The 15,228-nt window shown below is 43.5% G+C and overlaps 1 protein-coding gene across 3 annotated transcripts in view; it reads left to right on the top strand.

The window, feature by feature from the left end:
• The window catches only part of LOC138745525 (AT-rich interactive domain-containing protein 3B-like), a 183,617-nt gene that overhangs the window by 41,181 nt on the left and 127,208 nt on the right, over positions 1 to 15,228 (top strand). For all 3 annotated transcript variants that reach the window (XM_069902620.1, XM_069902621.1, XM_069902623.1), the window contains exon 2: positions 10,792 to 10,899. In XM_069902620.1, the coding sequence (XP_069758721.1) occupies positions 10,792 to 10,899 (108 nt within the window). The remainder of the gene's footprint in view (positions 1 to 10,791; positions 10,900 to 15,228) is intronic.

The raw sequence follows: 15,228 nt of genomic DNA, 5'->3' as shown, positions 1-15,228 counted from the left end.
CTTTCCCCAAAATTAACACATCCCTTAATTTTGCCAAAAGGTAGCTGACATCACTCCAGTCAATACCTCTACTTACTGCTCCCTTCGGCCAGAAGGTGCAGAAGACTCAAGTCCAACACCTTTAGGTTCAAGAATAGTTTTGACTTCAGAATCGGCCTGTACAATCCAAACTCTACCCATAAACTACTCCAGGACCACCCGAAATTTGCCTGCATTAATAGTTTTTTTTTTAAATTTAGACATACAGCATCGTACCAGGGCATTTCAGCCCGTCAGTCCGTGCCACCCAATTAACCTACATCCCCCCCCCCCAGTACATTTTGAACGGTGGGAGGAAACCGGAGCACCCGGGGAAAACTTGCACAGACGCAGGGAAAACGTACAAACTCCCCACAGAGAGCGTGGGATTCGAACTCCGGTCCCGATCACTTTAAAAGTATTACTCTAACTGTGCCGCTCCTGTTATCTCAGCCGCAATGGTGAATATTTATTTATTCATCCTTTTACAGTTATCTTTTTCTCTGTCTTGTAGTACATTGAGTTAATTTAATTTACATATATTGTTAGTGTGTTTTATGTGCGAGTGGGGCTGCAGCAAACAAGTATTTCATTGCACTTGGAATGTGTGTGACAATTAACTCTCACCATTATCAGATTCAAAATGTGTGATCTCTGCTAAAATAGAGATCGATAAACGATGAGGAGAGAGGGGTGAAACGCCTTTGGTGTTGTGTTTTGTTTTAATTCTAACATTGAGTTGTTGATAATCTTCAACATACCAATGAAGGGAATGTATGGACTTGACACTCAGGGTGTGAAGTCTGAACCATTTTCCTTTTTGTAAGTAAAGTCAATTTGGGGGATGGGTGGGGGGAGGGGGGTGGGGGGGAAGCAATGCACATTGTCCCTGAGGTGACTGCAGTGGAGTGGAGACAGTCACCCAGCACTTCTGCACAATTTAGACTTGCTAAGAGTGGGTGGACCAGTATGTAGGGGTCTCTGTCACAGTTCATCCCCTGCAGCAGCGTCTCACATTTACGGGCTGTTCTCAGGAACACACGCAGGGTCAGGCATCCTGAACTGCTGGAAGCCCGTCAACTCGGTCGGTGAAAGACCCACGTTGGTCTTTCAGCACACGGAGATGCCGGTATGGGAGCGCTGTCAACTGGCACGTTCCAGGCTGCAGGAGGACGCACCAAAGGACGCACTGAGGCATGGCGCAGCCAGCGCGAGGGCACCGTGGGGAAGGGCCTCAGTCTAGAATCCTTCCATTACCGGGCACTGAGGGGCTGAGATCGAGGGGAAGCCCCTCAAACAAAAGGGGGGAGGATCAACAAGGAGCTGCTAAATGGAGAACCTGCAACAATGTCCCGTGATGGAAATGTATGGATGCAACACAAAGAGAGCAAAGAGACTTTGAACAGTTTACATTTTTTGTAAATAATTTATCATGAATTAAGTTTACTTTTTGGAAAAGAAGTTGATGGCAAGACCAGCATTTATAACCCATCCTAATTACCCTGAACTGTGGCATTCTGGTCCATTTGGGTCAGTGCATCCATGAAGGGGAGCTTTCATTTTTTGATGGGCTTTGGTGAACCAGGCCGGTATTGAGATATACTTCCATGGCCATCATTTCTGATCCTCCCTTTTTGCTCAGATATATTAGAAATAACTCTGGAATGGTGGGTTTTGAACTTATGGGTCATTAGCTCAGTGACCCTGGAGCCTTGAGCAGCATCCATAGGGAATGCTTTGGGTCGGGACCCTTTTCCGAGATCCTCTGGATCAGAGCGATCATGATTTTGCTCCTACCATCTTGTAGTGGGGAAGTGTTCGTGTAGTGGGTAAAATGCTAGCAGAGGGGCCTCTTTCTATGTTGTGTTTTCCACTGAACTTGTTGGCACCAATGGCAACTGCCAGGACATTTTGACAGTAGTCAGTGTTGCCAGTTCCAGATGTACAATAATCACGGCACACAAAGGAGGCCATGGAGCCCATCAAACCCATGCTGACTCTTAGCCCCCTTCCCCCCCAGCTCCTTTGCCATACTTTCCCCTCCAGTTCCTATCCAGAGAGTCTCAAGAAAGGGTCCCAACCCGAAATGTTGACTCCCCATTTCTCTCCAGGACACCACGGGCAGAACCCTCTCAATTATCAACAACATCTACAGGGAATGCTGCCATCGGACAGTGTCAGCCATCATCAAGGACTCTCAGTTCTCGCTGCTGCCATCAGGAAAGAGGTCTAGGTACCACAAGACTCGCACCACGAGGTTCAGGAACAGCTGCTCCCCCTCCACCATCAGACTCCTCAACGACAAACTCAATCAGGGACTCATTTAAGAACTCTTAAATTTTGTACTTTATTGATTTTTTTTCTCTTTGTATCGCACAGTCAGTTTGTTTACATTTCTTTATTTGTTTACACGTATCTATCATCTTCAGTATAGTTTTTTTTCACTTCCAATAAATGGCAATTCTTCCTCATCCACAGGAAAAAGAATCTCAGGGTTTTACATGTTTGTGTACTTACTCTGGCCATAAATTTGAACTTTGGATGGCGCTTCATCCATTGAGTCCCTACGTCTCCTCTTTGTCAGCTCAAGACTCCAGTATCTGCAGTTCTTGTGATTCTCCCATCCTAAATCTCTCTGAAAGGCCTGAGCAATTGCTTCCAATGCCCTGCAGGCAGTTCTGCTCATAACCATTCTCTGTACCTGAGAGAGGGTTTTCTCACATCCCCTCTGTTCCTTCAATCCACATACCCTGAAATATCTTCCACAATGGGAAAGATCCTCCTTTTACCCCATCTCACTCTGTCCCACACCAAAGCTCCTCTCCCTGAAAAGTAATATTTTTAAAAAATTTAGACTAGTGGTTCTCAACCTTTTTCTTACCACTCTCCACTTTAAGTAATCCCTATGCCATCGGTGCTCTGTGATTAGTAAGGGATTGCTTAAGGTGGTACATGGGTGGAAAGAAAAAGTTTGAAAACCACTGTTTGATTCGATATATGCATGATCTCATAGCTCCAAAGGAAATTACCATTTTTCTCAAGCAAAATATTTCAGTAACAATTGGGTCGAGATCGGTGATTCTCAACCTTCCCTTCCCACTCACTAATCACAGAGCACCGATGGCACAGGGATTACTTAAAGTGGGATGTGAGTGGAATAGAAAAAGGTTGAGAACCACTCGTTTAGACAGGCAGCACAGTAACATTTCCTTTCAGCCCACCAGCCATTGCATTTTGAAGGGTGGGGGAAAAACCAGAGCGCCCAGAGGAACCCACGTGGGGAGAAGGAATAAACTCCTTATGGACAGTGCTGGATTCGAACCCTCGTCACTGGTGCTGAGAACATTGAGAATTCTCCCCAGGCAGCGAGAACACTGAACGACCAAAGGAACTGCTCACACTAACCATCTAAGGGTCTCATTTGTGCAAAACAATATTTATAGATCAAATACATGTCCTGCAGATGTACTATTGGTCAGGTTGTGTGTCGGCATGTTTTGCACCGAGGACCGGAGAACGCTGTTTCATCAGGTTGTACTTACACAATCAGATGACAATAAACTTGAACGGCGTTGCGCTAACCGGGCCACCCATATCTAACCCTGTGTTCCCCTGCAAAGTGAGGATGTTGAAAGGCCTTCCCAATTTCTGACACACAAGACATTGGCATTGAGTTTGATTCAACGTGACTGGCTTGATTTGAAAACACCAAGCCAGACCTGTCTGTGGCAAGATTTAATTTCTCAAAGCTCTAAGTTTATTTGCAAAGCCTCCTCTCCCAGAGGCTTCTCACTGAAGCTACATTTATTTAATTACCATAAGGCGAGTTGGGAGTGGGGGCAGGGGAGTTGTGTAATTGCTTGAAGCAGTTAACCTAAAATGAGATATCAATGCTGGGGGCAATATGCAATTACCAGTAGCCAACTCATAACAGATGTGCCAGGAAACCGTAGAACATTCTCACTGGAGCCTTGCAGAGCTTGTAAGGAATTTCCCTCTGTGCTATAGATTTACCTCCCAGGACTCGAGGAATCTGTTGGTATCTGGGAATTGGAAGAATTGCCATTCGGCCCTCATCTGACCCAATGGGGTTTGATGTCGCCTCCCTGCCATGGTTTGTTCTATTTTTTTTGCTGATTTATTACATCGTGTTGATGCCGTTTAGGAGGGAAATGCAGCCCAGTCGGTCGTAACCTGGGCAAGTCGGATTCCTCTGTTCATCTGGTGCCCCATTGAATTTAGAACAATGTCAGATTTCAGATTTATGGTCAGAGAACAAACATGGCATCGCATTCAGCCCTGAGATTCTTTTTCCAGTGGACGAGGCAGAATTACCATTTATTGGTAATGCAAAAAAAATTGTACTTAACATAAACATGGACACAGATAAAGAAATGTAAACAAACTGCAATACAGGGAGGGGGAAAAAAAATCAATGAAATGCAAAAGTAAGAATCCTTAAATGAGTCCTTGATTGTTGAGGAGTCTGACGGTGGAGGGGGAGCAGCTGTTTCTGAACTTGGTGGTGCGAGTCTTGTGGTACCGATACCTCTTTCCTGATGGCAGCAGCGAGAACAGAGTGTGTGGTGTGGATCCTTGATGATTGCTGCTGCTTTCCGATGACAGCGTCCCCTGTAGACGTTCTCCATGGTGGGGAGGGTTTTGCTTGTGACGTCCTGGACTGTATCCACTATCTTTTGCAGGGCTTTGCGCTCAACGGGACTGTTGTGCCTATTACCAGAGCGTGATGCAGCCGGTCAGCACACTTTCCACCACAAATCTACGGAAATTTGCCAGTGTTATAAGAATTTATTGTCATGAACGAGTCACAAAATTTCTTGATGTGCAGCATCTCATATTTATATAAACCACCGTACAAATTAAAACATAGTGCAAGAAAAAGTCAAAGTGAGGCATTGTTGATTCAGGAATCTGATGGCGGAGGGGAAGAAGCTGTCCTTGTGTTGCTGGGCAACTCGTCTTCAGGCACCTGTACCTTTTCCCCGATGGTAGCAGAATGGAGGGCATGGCCTGGGTGGTGGGGATCTTTGAGGACAGAGACTGCTCTTTTAAGACACTGGTTCATGTAGATGTCCTCGATGGAGGGAAGAGTGGTGTCGCAAGCTGAGTTAACAACCCTCGAGTTTTTTCCTGTACTAAGCATTGGTACCTCCATACCAGGCAGTGATGCAACCAGCCAGAATGCTGTTCACAGTACACCTGGAGATGTTTTTGAAAGTCTTAGGTGACATACCAAATCTCCTCAAACACTTCACAAAGAATAGGCGCTGGGGAGCCTTCTTTTTTAAAATTTTTCACACTATGAACCATACTTACCAAAATACATACAAACATTTCCCTCTTGAATATACACAGTGTCATTTTCTTGCCTTTTTCCTCCCTCCCTCCTTCCCACCCCCCTCCCTACCCACTAAAAGTTCAACATATACAATACATTAAACCCATTAAACAACGTCATCACACAATGAAAATAAACAAGAAAATTGTGTCATCTACTTTTACACACCGGATCAGTTCATTTCGTCTTCTCATTCTATCATTTTTGGGGGTGGAGGTCTGCGGTAGGACTTCTCTGTTGTGTTCCATGTACGGTTCCCAAATTTGTTCGAATAATGTGACGTAATTTTTTAAATTATATGTTATTTTTTCCAATGGAATACATTTATTCATTTCTATGTACCATTGCTGTATTCTCAGGCTCTCTTCCATTTTCCAAGTTGACATTATACATTTTTTTGCTACTGCTAAGGCTATCGTAATAAATCTTTTTTGTGCTTCATCCAATTTGAGGCCTAATTCTTTATTTCTTATATTACTTAGAAGAAAGATCTCTGGATTTTTTGGGATGTTGCTTTTTGTGATTTTATTTAATACCTGGTTTAGATCTTCCCAAAACTTTTTCTCTTTCTCACGTGCCCAAATTGCATGTACTGTTGTTCCCGTTTCCTTCTTACAGCGAAAACATCTGTCTGATACTGTTGGGTCCCATTTATTTAACTTTTGGGGCGTGGTTTATAGCCTGTGTAACCAATTATATTGTATCATGCGTAACCTCGTGTTTATTGTATTTCTCATAGTTCCGGAGCATAACTTCTCCCATGTTTCATTCTTTATCTTTATGTTTAGATCTTGTTCCCATTTTTGTTTGGGCTTACAGCTTGTTTCCTCGTTCTCTTTCTCTTGCAGTTTGATGTACATGTTTGTTATAAATGTTTTAATTATCATTGTGTCTGTAATCACATATTCAAAGCTGCTTCCTTCTGGTAACCTCAGCCTGCTTCCCAATTTGTCCTTCAAGTGGGTTTTCAGTTGGTGGTATGCAAACATTGTACCATTTGTTCAAAAGATAATAAATTATTTCCCAAAAAACAATTTTCTATTCTTTTGATCCCTTTTCTCTCCCATTCTCTAAAGGAAAGGTTATCTATTGTGAAAGGGATTAGTTGATTTTGCGTCAATAATAATTTTGGAAGTTGGTAATTTGTTTTTTTCCTTTCTACGTGAATCTTCTAAATGTTGAGCAGATGGTGCAGTACTGGTGAATTCCTATGTTGCACCAGCTTTTCATCCCACTTATATAGTATATGTTCAGGTACCTTCACCCCTATTTTATCTAGCTCTAACCTGGTCCAATCTGGTTTTTCCCTTGATAGATATCTTAATTGTGCTGCTCTATAATAATTCTTAAAGTTTGGTAGCTGTAAGCCCCCTTTTTTGTACCATTCTGTTAATTTATCGAGCGTTATCCTCAGTTTCCCCCCCTTTCCATAAGAATTTCCTTATTATTTTCTTTAGCTCCTTGAAGAATTTCTCTGTTAGGTGAATTGGTAACGATTGAAATAGGTATTGTATCCTTGGGAAGATATTAATTTTAATGCAATTTACCCTTCCTATCAGTGTTGGTGGTAAATCTTTCCAATGTTCTAAGTCATCTTGTAATTTCTTCATTAATGGGTGATAATTTAGTTTTGTATAGATGGCCTAGATTATTATCTAGTCTAATACCTAGGTATTGGATTACTTGTGTTTGCCATTTAAATGGTGATTCTTTCTTAAACTTTGTGAAATCCGCATTATTCACTGGCGTCACTTCACTTTTATTTGCGTGGGTCTCCATATTCCTTCAATTTCTCATGTAATTCTTTTATTGATAATTCTGGTTCTGTTAAGTATACTATGACGTCATCTGCAAATAGACTGATTTTATACTCCTTCTCTTTTATTTTTATCCCTTTTATTTTATTTTCTGTTCTTATCAGTTCTGCCAAGGGTTCTATAGCTAAAGCGAACGGTGAGGGAGATAACCCTGCCTAGTTGACCTGCTTAATTTAAATTGGTTCGATATATATTCATTTACTGTCACCTTCGCCAATGGTCCCTCATATAATGCTTTAATCCAAATAATATATTTCTCTGGTAGGTTGAACCTCTGTAGTACTTTGAATAAATAATTCCATTCTACCCTGTCAAAGGCTTTCTCTGCATCTAAAGCAACCGCCACTGTTGGCGTCTTATTTCCTTGTACTGCATGGATTAAGTTAATGAACTTACAGATATTGTCCATTGTTTGTCTTTTCTTAATAAATCCAGTTTGATCTAGTTTTACTATTTTTGGCACACAGTCAGCCAATCTGTTTGCTAATAGTTTTGTTATTTTCTTATAATCTGAGTTAAGTAGAGATATTGGTCTATACGATGCTGGTGTTAGTGGATCTTTCCCCGTCTTTGGTATTACTGTAATTATTGCTGTTTTGCATGAATCTGGCATGTTTTGTGTTTCTTCAATCTGGTTCATTACTTCCAGGAGAGGAGAAATTAATAAGTCTTTAAATGTTTTATAGAATTCTATTGGGAGTCCGTCCTCTCCAGGCGTGTTATCGTTCAGTAGTTTTTTTAATATATCCTGTACTTCCTCTAATTCAAATGGTTTTATCAATTTGTTTTGCTCATCTTCTTGCAATTTTGGTAGTTCAATTTTAGCTAGAAACTCATCTATTTTGTCTTCTTTCCCTTAGTTCTCAATTCGGTATAATTGCTCGTAGAATTCCTTGAAGTTTTCATTGATCTCTGTCGGGTTATATGTAATTTGTTTGCCCTTGTTCCTTGATGCCAGTACCGTTCTTTTAGCTTGTTCTGTTTTAAGCTGCCAAGCTAGTATTTTGTGTTTTTTCTCCTAGCTCATAATACTTCTGCTTTGTCTTCATTATGTTCTTCTCCACCTTGTACGTTTATAGTGTTTCGTGTTTTATTTTTTGTCTGCCAATTCTCTTCTTTTTGTTGTATCTTCCCTTGTTGCTAATTCTTTTTCTGTACTTACTATTTCCCTGTCCAGCTGTTCTATTTTCAGATTGTAGTCATTCTTCATCTTAGTTACATAACTTATTATTTGCCCTCTGATGAACGCTTTCATTGCTTCCCATAATATAAATTTGTCTTTCACTGATTCTGTATTTATTTCAAAGTACATTTTAATTTGGCACTCATTGAATTCTCTAAAATCCTGTCTTTTAAGTAGCATGGAGTTTAATCTCCATCTATACGTTCTTGGTGGGATGTCCTCCAGCTCTATTGCTAATAACAGGGGTGAGTGATCCAATAACAATCTAGTTTTATATTCCTTTTTCCTAACTCTCCCTTGGATATGGGCTGACAACAGGAACAGGTCAATCCTTGAGTATGTTTTATGTCTACTCAAATAATATGAATATTCCTTCTCCTTTGGGTGTTGTCTCCTCCATATATCCATAATTTGCATTTCCTGCATTGATTTAACCATAAATTTGGCCACTTTGTTCTTTCTGCTAGTCTTTTGTCCAGTTTTATCCATGTTTGAAGGGGAGTCTTCTTTATGATTGCAACATCATGGAGGTTTCAGGACAGATTCTTGGAAATGTTGACACCCAGGAATTTGAAGGTCATACCAAACCTCCACAAACTCCTGAGGAAGTAGAGACACTGACGTGCTTTCTTCATGATGCCATTGGGTTCAGGAAAGATCCTGCGAGATAGTGACTCCCAAGAAATTTGCTCATCCTCTCGACCTCTGGCGGTGGGGGGGGGTTACGGAAAGTAACTGGAGGAAAGCAACTTGAATTGGACAGTGAGCCAACTGTCAATCTTGGCTGGAAACATGGTGCATGTGAACTCGGCAGGATGTGGCTTTGCCCCCATACTTTCCTACTCTGAACCACTTCTCCTTGGAGAAAGCGGTAGTTTTGAAATACATAGAGTGACGAGGAGGACAGTTGCAGGGTGATATTTATTGAAGCCTGCGAAAGGCTCAGCCTGACCTGGTCCATGTACTGGGGAGAGGTCTTCGCACCTGTGTAGATTTGTATAGATTCTTGGCATTAAGGAGAAAGGCAAATAGCTCAAATAGGGTTTGACAGATGCAGTACCCCTGGTATCCAGAATTCAAGCAACTGTTATCCTCAAGCAAAAAGATCAAAGAAAATAAATTTTAAAAATATGCAAGTTTAAAATTGTAAAAGTAAATGCTCTCTGAAGTAACACATCAACCTTTGGTGAAGATGGGAGTCAATGTTCAGCCAGCGGAGAACATTGGGCTTTGCTTGGATCAGCTGTTTGAATAAAGTTGTTGTGAAACAGCAATGGTGTCACCCAGGATGAAGAGCTGGTTGATGCCGCTCGTCGTTGGGGCGACTCTCTTAAAGTGTCCCCTTATCCCTGCTTTGTAAGAGTCACCCTAGTCAGAGGCTTTATCTGTAAACTTGGGGGGAGGGGGATTAATTATCTATAATGTTGACGGGGAGGAACCTGCAGATGCAACGCTGGTTAAATGATTTCAATGAAAATGACTGAAAATAAAGTAAAATACTTTGTTTATATATTCATGGAAGTGAATTTTGTTCGGTGTAAGTACAGTGTAGTATTTTTGTCTTTTAAACTATTTATTCTTAATGTAGGTGTATTAGTTAGGCATTGTGAGAGATAATACGGTTAGTGCAATGTTGTTACAGCCCCAGCGATTGGGGCTGGGATTTGAATCTGGCACTGTCTGTAAGGAGTTTGCATGTTCTCCCCATGTGCATGGGTTTTCCTCGGTGGGGGGAGGGCTCCGGTTTCCACCTACTGATGGAAACATACTGGGGCTTGTAGGTCAATTGGGTGTAATTAGGCGTCACGTGCTCAGGGACAGAAAAGGCCCGCAACCATGCTAGATGTCTAGTTCAAAAAAAAGTCTTAATCAACCGGAAAATACAGTTATCCAGTATCTACCAATCCCCACCAATGCCAGATACCAGGGGTTTTACTATACCATGATATTTGCCACTTCCTTGCTGCTACAAAGAAATGTCTTTTAATGAGTTTTAAGCAAATGAAGGAATTGAGAACTTTCATTTATATCGTTCCTCAAGATACCCCAATTTAACCAACGAGAGGTCTTTGAAGTCTGATTAGTGTGGTAACTGCATGAAAGCTTTGACCCTCTGTCCAGTTCTGCTGTACGACTTCAAACACTATATCTCTGGCGTGTGGTGCAAGAGGTGGCAGACGCTGAAATCTGGAGTAAAAATAAATGCGGGAGGGACACAGTGGGACAGGCAGCATCTGTGGAGGGATGTCTTGGATTCATCTGGATTTACTCAGTAGAGATGGAACTACAACTGGGAGGGAATTAGAAATGCACTTGGAGTATGATCTCAAACCATTTCTTTTAATGCCGTTATAATTGATACTGTGTTGAATCTAGATTTTCTGCTTGGACAAACAAACTGTTTTTCTCGCCAGATGCAACCTTCTGATTGGATGACAAATGACCAATCAGAGTCAGGGGGGAAAAACTCTTTCCGAACAGCCAGTGTGACAGTTTCCCACATTCCAGGCACAATTAAGCAGGTAAGCCCCGATTTCGTTCGCAGTCAAGTAGTTTTAGTTGTTTCCATTCTTTGCTGCTCTCATACTAGCCCTTCATACTTCTGGCAATAAGCCACCGCATTGTAATGCTCCATCGTAGGACATTGTGGTAAAGCTGGAAACTTTCTACTTGTTCCACTGGGTGGGGAGGCATAGATTAAGGCGGAATGATGTTCACAGTGGAGGCTCAGGAACAGCAGTGGGTGGGGGGGGGGGGGGGGGGGTTGGGGGGAGAACAACTGTAGCTCTCGTTCCATCCTGGCTGGTGGGACTGTGGAGAGGAATGTCGAGACCTTCCTCCAGGTGGATCCAACTCCTACCACCCTCCCCACCACAACCAACACTGGGTTCCAAAGATGGGCAGATGTGTTGGAGAAACTCATGATCACGATAGGCCGAATGGATATCAACATGCTGAAGGTTAGTTGGGAACCTCCAACCTTGAAGGCCAATGGCTATTTGAATTTATCGGATCGGGATTAAAGAGGCGTACCCTCGGGTAAGATGATCAAAAGCTGTGGCGGATTCTGTCGTGATAGGTCCCTATTTGGTGGGTTTCTCCTGCCCCGTCATGGAGGGTGTGGGGGGGGTGGGAGGAAGAGAGGGAGAACAGGAGAGCTGGCATATTCCTTCGCTGCTTTCCTCTGTTTTAACTCTGTTTAATGGGGCAAGAGGAAACGATTTGGGTGGCATCACCTGGAGCCTTGTGTGGGCCAAGGCTCAGCTGACAGGGCAATTGGCCACAATGCTCTTGAAGGAATAAACGGAAAGAATCTGTCGTATACACAAGTACAATGTACAGATGCTCGGGAATTCTTGCTTGCTGCAGCCACACAAGTACAGGACCCTCCTCCATAAAGACAAGGATACTTTCTTTTCCCTCTGTGCCCACCCTCCCATTATTTGCCCCTGTGCTCCAAGGTTTTAAATTCTGAGGGAAGGAGAAATCCCCTCGGAAAGGCAATTGAATTCCTCCTGAAGTGAGCAGTCCCTGGCTCTGGCCAAAAAGGAGAGTCCAAATGGCTCCAAATGGCCACTAGGAGAGACTGATACGGGACACACACACCCATTTTTGATCAGCCTGTGGGTGCCTTGTGTTTAAAAAGTTGAAGTCCCCAATGATACGATGTGTCTGATACTGGATAATATTTCATGGCAATCAATATTGAAACATCAAAGGATTGTGACACCTTGACCTATAAATCAACCTGTAATAAAACAATTCATTCAGGAGCTGTGCCGTTCGGCGTGGGCGACCATGTCTCCATCCCGTCACGATCTCTGACCCTCTGAATTGTAGGTGTTTCCTCCCCCCTTCTCCGTCGGCGAAGGCTCCATCTTTGAGCTGAGTTCGTAGTGGATGTTGATTATACGAGGGAAAAATACTGAAATGGTTTCCCTTCTTTAGTTGCAGTGTCCGTACTGGACAGGTCACCCTGGCCATCGATCAGCAGATTAATCTGCCAGTGTTTTTTTTAGTTTTACCACCAGGAATTCCAATTTGTAGAATCTGCTTATCAAAGCCATCCACCATCTGCAATCCACTAATTGGGAGGCTAAATAGGTCCTATACCTTATCCAAGGGTGACATATAGGCTATTGGACGGAAGGAGCGCCTTACACCTCCTTTTGCAGCCCCCACACTGTTTCACATGCTTTAAGTGCATATTCCAGATTTTGTTCAAGACTATTTGTGTACATTTTGGTTTGACCCGTGTAGAAATTACCACACTCCCTCTAGTTTGATTGCCGATATACCAGCTACAATAAAATAAATCCCAACTGTAGCATAAATAGAAAAGTCCAAGGGATGGTTTAGAGTCCAGGAGAGCGAGAGTGAATCCAAGCTGCAGAGGTTCAGAATCAGAATTTATTGTCATGAACAAATCACAAAATGTGTTGTTTTGCGACAGCATCACAGGGCAAACACTCATATAAACCACCTTACAACAATAAACAAAAATAGAGCATGAAAAGTCAAAGTGAGGCAGTGTCTTTAGGTCATTGATCATTCAGGAATTTGATGGAGGAGGGAAAGAAGCCGTCCTTGTGCCGCTGGGTGCTCGTCTTCAGGCTCCTGTACCTTTTTCCTGATGGTATCAGAGTGAAGAGGGTATGGCCTGGGTGGTTGGGGGGGGGGGGGGTCCTTGCTTTCTTAAGACATCGCCTCTTGTAAAATGTCCTTGATGGAGTGAAGTCTGGTGCCCGTGATGTTGCAGGATGAGTTAACAACCCTCTGGAGTTCTTTCTTGTCCTGAGCGTTGATCAATTAGAATGACCCCAAAGGCATGCAGGTTGGTTCAGGGAAGAAAGTGGAGCACCCGGAGGAAATCCAGGTTGCCAGAGAGAACATTCAATTTTCACAGATCGCACCAGAGACCAGGATTGAACCCAGGACCCCGGAAATGTGAGGCAGCCAACTCGACGAGCTGTGCCACTATACTACCCCGTATGGGAATCAGCGAAAGGCGATCTGTGCAAGCAAGGCTCCCAACCTGGCAAGCAATAAAGCAGTTCAGGCATATGAAAAATTACACAGAGTTCCACCAGACAATCAATTTTGGGATTTGTTCAGCAACTTCACGAAAAGAATTAAATTATTTATTAAATAATTACGTTCGGCATGCCCACGATCACAGCTGCAGGGCTGTTAGTCAACCTGGGGAAACCCCAGCTTTCTAAACGGGGTAGTCTGTTGACCTCAAGAAGTATTTGAAGTGTGAGTGGGAGCACATCTCCGAGTGTGGCCTGTTAATGTGTCAGTTGGCTGTGTACGTCTGTGCGTGTGCGTATTTGCAGGTGAGGAGGGGAGTGTCTGTGTGTGTGCGTTTTAGTGTCTTATGTCAGTGTATCTGTGTGTGTCTATCCATGAATGTGTGTGTGTGTCTGTGTGTATGATTGTCCATTCATGAATGTGTGTTTCTGTGTGTGTGTGTGTGTGTGTGTGTGTGTGTGTGTTGGTCCGTCCGTGAATGTAAGTCTCTGTGTGTTTCAGTGCGTGTGGATCTGTGTGTGTGTCTGTCCGTGAATGTATCAGTCGGCGTGTGTGTGTGTTCACAAAGGCTGGGATCTCCAGAATGTATTGTATGTGTGACTGGGAACTTGAGTGGCATCTACCTCTTTGAGGAGTGCCCCTTAGAAATTGCCTCTGGAAGAAAGTGAAAGGAATGGATTTTTGATGTGGATGGAGAAGCTGTGACCTGATGATGCTCAATGGAAGTAGATTCATTTGGTAACATTCAGAGGGGAACTGGATAAGCAATCAAAAGGGAAAATCTACAAGGTTGTGAGGAAAACAGGACTTGCTGAAGAGCTCCCTCAAGTTGACAGTACACATGCAAATGGCTGAGTGGCCTGTGTTCTCAGGCGTGGTTCAGTTAGCTGCAACCTAATCTCTGATCTCAAAGGTATGTCACTCATGGATTCATAGGCCCTTCAGCCTTTCAAATCTGTGCTTACTATTGACTGATCCTTCTATGATCCATTCTATGATCATATTAACTCCCCCCTTCCCACTACTCATTGGAACAACAGGGACAATTTGTGGTGTTATGTCTGGATGTGTGTCTACATGTTTTTGCACTGATGTACTGTTTCATCGGATTGTACTTAAGACATATTCTAGTGTAATAATCAACGCCTTCTTTTATGGCCCAAAAGCCACGTGTTTTTCATATGACCCGTGTAAAAGTCGACCCCCCTCCCCCCAATTTTTGGCCCACCTGAATCCCCGACCGCCTGCCTCCTGCCCATCTGAGCTCCTGACGCCCGCCCATCCGAAGCCCTGACTGGATGCATGGATGCCCAACAGACAGCCACAGATCCTCACCTTGGCCGCCCACCCAACCAGAACTTCCGACGCCCCGGCCACGGACTCTCTCCTCGGCCCCAGCTCCTCGCCCAACCGAGCTCCGATGCCCCGACCGCGAACCTGCGTCTAGGCCGCTCACCCACTAAACCTCCTGATGCCCTCCCGAGCTCGCCCCATCCATCCGAGCTCACATCATCTTGAACTTTCCATGTTCAAAGGTGGCATCTATGTAAGTGTTCACCACCCAAAAAATTGCTCCCCCAAACTCGACATGAGTATAGGCAATCATTAATCTGCATTGTATGCATCTTTGGTACGCGGGAGGAGACCTACACAGTCACAGAGAGAAGGTGCACGCTCCTCACTGACAACACCTGATGCCAGGATTGGACCTGGGTCAATGAAACTCTACCAGCTCTGTCTCTCTTGCGCTTTGGACCCAAAACCAGTCTTTCGGATGCAGTGTCAAATCAAGGCCCTGAGACGTAGAGCATTCTCAA

Source organism: Narcine bancroftii, chromosome 11 (assembly GCF_036971445.1).
Source record: "Narcine bancroftii isolate sNarBan1 chromosome 11, sNarBan1.hap1, whole genome shotgun sequence".
NCBI lineage: Eukaryota > Metazoa > Chordata > Chondrichthyes > Torpediniformes > Narcinidae > Narcine > Narcine bancroftii.
Note: the sequence above shows the minus strand (reverse complement) of the source record. Positions and strands in the feature narration are given on the sequence as shown.